The 5319-nt window shown below is 30.9% G+C and overlaps 1 protein-coding gene across 1 annotated transcript; it reads right to left on the reverse strand.

Moving 5' to 3' along the window:
• Positions 1 to 1099: 1099 nt before the first annotated feature.
• LOC134241674 (uncharacterized) lies at positions 1100 to 4377 on the reverse strand. The gene has a single exon (XM_062723704.1). The coding sequence runs from the start codon at positions 4340 to 4342 to the stop codon at positions 3824 to 3826; it is 519 nt and encodes a 172-aa protein (XP_062579688.1). The 5' UTR covers positions 4343 to 4377; the 3' UTR covers positions 1100 to 3823.
• Positions 4378 to 5319: the final 942 nt, after the last annotated feature.

Consider the following 5319-nt stretch of genomic DNA (forward strand, 5'->3'; position numbering starts at 1 on the left):
CTTCTGAGTACTTTGATTTATATTCACTTACACAGTTTTTGAGGCCTGGCATAAATAACTGATTTTTCATTTCAGGGTACTTTGCCATCCCATGACATTCCTAGTGCCTCTTTTTCTTCCATGACAAAGAAATGTGTTATTGAAATGTACAGACAGTTACGATGTGTATCTAATAATTAAAACAGAGAAAAATTTCACAGTGTTCCAAGTAAATCGGAAGAAAAATGGAGCTTAAGCTGCTTGCTTGTAAGGCATGATTTTCCTGTTTGATGAACAGCATGTCTTTTTGATAATATAATGTGATTATTTTGGGGGGGGGGGGGGCTTTCCAAGAAAATTTCTAAGGACACTTGTCAAAGCACTATTATTCTAGAGAAGGTTTTCAAAGATTTTATGCCTCGCCATGAATATGGCCGAGGCATATGGCATTTGTCATGTTCAAAAGAACCTGTTATATATTTTATCAAATTTCATATGATACATCATATTAAACTATTCAAGTGCATCAACATTTTTGGCCTTGGCCTTTCTTTCGGCCATGATCTTACTCTACTAAAATTTGTGTTTAGCGACATGTAGCGTAGGTTTCAAGGATACTACCAAAATTCATGATATTTCATCAAGCTTCATATGCTGATACTTATTTATGAAAGCTATTCATCAACTTGTCTTGACCCTGACCCCCTTATCTTAAAATGGTATTAATGTCAGTTTTAAAGAATATCACCCTAATATACTGATACATACTGAAAGAGCTATTCAACTGCATCAACATTTTTTTTTACCGTGACCTTAATTCTTGGTATTTGGCATGAAACAAATTCAAGTATTTCTTTTATCGGACTTCATCATATGCTGATATATACATGTATGTATATATTTAGAAATTTTCAACTTCATCAACATTAACCTTTCCTTTAACCTTGACTTTTCTTTTCCCAGATTTTTATTTTTGGCTCAAAGAAATATTCCTGATATTTCTTATTCAAACTTAACACAGATGCATTATATTCACAGCTACATTATTTGGTGATAATTCATCAACACTTAATGTCCATTGTTCTTTATAATTACCTTTGCAGATAAAAGAATAAAGAAATCAGAAGGAAAATATTTTTTATTCGAATGAATTGAGTAATGGTTCATATTTTGTACAACATTATTGTTAAGGCTATAACATCAATTTGTTTTCCATTTTGAAAACATGATACGCAATAAAAGATAGATCTAAAATGTACATGCACATATTAACAATGTAATATAGAATTGCACTATTCTTGAATTTCCATTCCTGGCTGTATACTATACTTGTACATAGTGTGTCACCTACACTGGGGGGAACATATGTAAAGATGGGAAAAGATTTAAAAATGATAATCCTGACTGGATTTGAATGATTGACATCAATGTTTAAAGTGAACATTCAATATGCAACATTACAATATACAATATTTCTGCAAATATTTGAGATTATAATAAATACAGATCAGGTATGAGATTATGTATTTGTGATTAGGTAAATGCCTTTGAAGATGAAATGAACAGTGACAAATGGATTAGACTATATTCATTTGAACAGGTGATTAATACAACCTTTAAATGCATCTACTTCATCTTGGATGCTAAGAAAAATGAAATATGAAAGCACATGGAGGAATTGAGAAAAAATACAAATATACACAATTTTCTTAAGAATGCAGGGTCAGTATTTGTAATAAAATTACAGAATTTTAAAATATTTGGATGTTCATTGTATTTCTTTAATAGAAAATCTTTTCAAATATTACATAATACATAACATTCCAGTAAACAATGAAATAATTGACAGGCTTACATGCAGGAAGAGGCTTTTCTATACCTTACTCCCAAGTTTATATCGAGATAAAAAAATTGCTCAATGGCAGTAAATGGTTAAGTCATATCTTTAAAATAAAGTTTATTTAACACAAATTAAAACTAATACTAGTAGTTCAATCTCTCATGGTAACAGATCAATTAAAATATATGTACAAAACATGGACTGGGGGCACAGAATTCACCATGGTCACTGTGTCTGCACATAACCAATTCAATAATGTATCAAATTGTAGGAATTATTACCTTGTGCTAACTTCTGTGTCAGATCTATAAACAATAAGTGATTAAAGTTAACCAATGTATATGACACTAACAATTTTTTAATAAAAACTGATATATCAGAATCAGCTCTGGTTATCCCAAGTATTTATCAACTTTATAGAAATAGTAAATCAATTTATAAAAGACAGTGCACTTTATAAAAACCGGGGTTTACAAAAACAAAATTGCACAAAATTATCCAGATAATGAATGTGCTTTACAGTATTACCTGTAAAAGATGATATGTGTGGATATAGAAATATGAGCTCTTGGTAAAAAGAAGAAAAATCTTAAAGTTTGAAATAATATGTTGTGTCTAAAATACTAGTAGTTTTGTGGATAAGTTAAAATTTGCATTAAAAAAACTTATCTAGTGTGTTACAATTATTAATAGTGTATTGTCTTTTTACCACTGGTATTGCCAATGTATCATTGTATTATTAAGCTTTAATAAAAAATTAATAAAATATTTTTAAAAAAAATAGTAAATGAAATCAAAAGTACCAGTACATGAAACAAAAAGTTCCCAATCCTTGAAATTAAAAAAAAAAATTATGAAAAAGAACAATATTCAGCAGTATTACCAACAGAGAAATCAAGAATTTTTGTTTATCATTTCTACACCAGGGTCCAAATTTAAGTAAATATATACTTGAACTTCTGAATCTGAGTGTAAGAAACAGTTTCCATTCATATAATTCTGAATTTATAAAAACAAAACATGTACTGGTTTTTAGAATTGCTTTTATAAACACACATTTCAAATAATAAATAAGGAATGTTATGAAGTAATGTAATGGAGTAAAATCTTCACAGAAATAAACAAATCAAAGAATTAAAAAAACATTTCTTTTTTTATGACATTAAAACTCTTGTACATGCATGTACAATCTGTCTGTTACACAAAATAACTTTAAAATTGCAATGAAACAAAAAGAATAAAATAAAAGAACATTGCTCATGATGTACATGTAATACATGTGTATCTTATCTCACTCACCCTATAAACGTATATCAAAACAATGAAAAAATGGCAAGCTCTGAAGGTGAAAATAAAGGACTAGTATGGTTATATTTTCAATCTATAACTAATTTTGTAAGGCAGATTATAAAAAGCTTTTAAAAATACACAGGCATTGCATGGGTATGAAATACTGTGGTTAAAACCAATCAGATAAAGTTTTACATGAAAGCGAAAAAAAAGATTTTATTAATATTAACAATACTCTTAGTATATAATGATGATAAAATTTTCAAGGGATCCTTTTTGTGTCTACTTTTTAAGAGTATTATCAACAAATAAATTAGGTTTAATGATTGCTTCAGATCTAAATAATTTCGAATTTCACAGAACAGAATGTAGTAAATCTGCATCTTTTCTTATTTTATCAGAAAAACTAAAAATATGTTGATGAATCCTATTTCAGGTATAGAAATTAAAAAAAAAAAAAAATTCAATCTACTTTAACTGTAACAAAGTGTTTGTTCATTTACATAATTGAACAAACACATTTTCACATTTTAATAAATATGTTTTGTAACAATATGCCACATTACGTGAAATATTTGGAGTAAATCTTTACACAACATAAGATTTTACCAATGGATGCGAGTTTTGAAGTATGCCTCTTCAATATAAATTATGCACCAATATACAAATAACACTAAAAAAATGAGTGAACCATAATCCTGGATAAAAGGAGATTTACAAAGCACCTGTCACTGCAAGTATAATTAGTAAAATCATAATAAATCCCCCTCCTACAGCGATGTAGCTGATTATAACTGCCCGTTTGGCCCTCTTCTGGGCTAAGCCATACAGACCTTTCCCATTATACATCTTAGCTTTCCAAGCCTCCCTATTGGCGAAAACCCCAATACAAAGACAGAAAAATACACTGACGTATGACATGATCAAAATCTGGTTGAAGGTTTTCCAGGGTGGGGGTGTCAGATCATCTTCTGGGACTTTTTTCACGAGGTGGGGTACTGTCACAGTGGTTTCTCTGTATGGGTTTTCAGTGGTGTTGTGGTATGCAGGGTCTATTGCGTAACTTGTAACATTTTTTCCATTGCTTTTAGGGGCCTGGTTTTCTATCAGGAGAGATAACTCTACCTGTTCTGCCTCATCGTGATTGGGTTTTGTTTCCGCAGGTGATTCTTGATTTAGTTGTAGAGGTTCTCTCTCCAAAACCATCGAGTCATTCCTGGCTGTGCAGGCCATTGTCTCCTCAAAGACTTAGACTCAACTTGGAGATAATATCTGAAACAGTAATTTATAATATGAAAAAAATTTGACAATACATGTAGTTGTTTAACATGTTTAAAACAAAATGTTAGAGCTTAAGAACAATACACATCAATCTTCAAAAATATTGCATTCAATTTATACACATTATTTTAATTCAATGTCCGTTCCAAATTTCCTACTTTCCCTTTTTGACTAATTTATGCACATTCATATGACAGACATTGACTCATAGGCAACTTATGCATCTTTGGTATGAACTATAATCTCTAATTTCAGAACATTAAAACACAAAGTTTATACAATTTAAATACATGGTTATCCATAAGTAACACCTACAGGGATTTTTGATGTTATTACACATAGCCTGTACCTTGAACTAGGCCAGATTAATTTGTCATGATTTTTTTAACTGCGAGTGCGAAAATGTTGGAATAGTCTTTTTAACATATTGTAACGGGGTGGGGGACGGACGGATGGCACCTCTCCTACTACTACTGCTGGGACCGCACTCCCTCACTCTATCTATAGGGGCTGTCTTATCTTTCGTGGCAAGGCTTGCGTTACACAGCTCAACCCGAGCTCAGGAGGGCTAGTATGGCACAGTGGTTCAAAACTCAATACTCTTTAATCTTATATCACCACACACTAAATTATCTCCCTTTTATCAATGAACTCAGATAATACCCCACTGTCCAAAACCTAAACCTCTTGTTATTAACCCGCGCTCTCTAAGTTACACTAAATTTATTAATACACGAAATCTCTCAGCTTTTATTCTCTATATGTCAAGCTCGTTACAACCTAGACCTAAGGAAGTCACTAAAATTCTTGAATACTCATCTCATTACTCTGTTCTTACTCTTTTATATCCCACAATTTCCATCTTGTTGGAAAATCACACTTTGATAAAACCTTGTAAATCTCTGTACTTGAAATGAGACAAAATACAG

This window comes from Saccostrea cucullata, unplaced genomic scaffold (assembly GCF_032062105.1).
Source record: "Saccostrea cucullata isolate Sc308-1 unplaced genomic scaffold, CSIRO_AGI_Scuc_v1 ctg22099, whole genome shotgun sequence".
Taxonomy (NCBI): domain Eukaryota; kingdom Metazoa; phylum Mollusca; class Bivalvia; order Ostreida; family Ostreidae; genus Saccostrea; species Saccostrea cuccullata.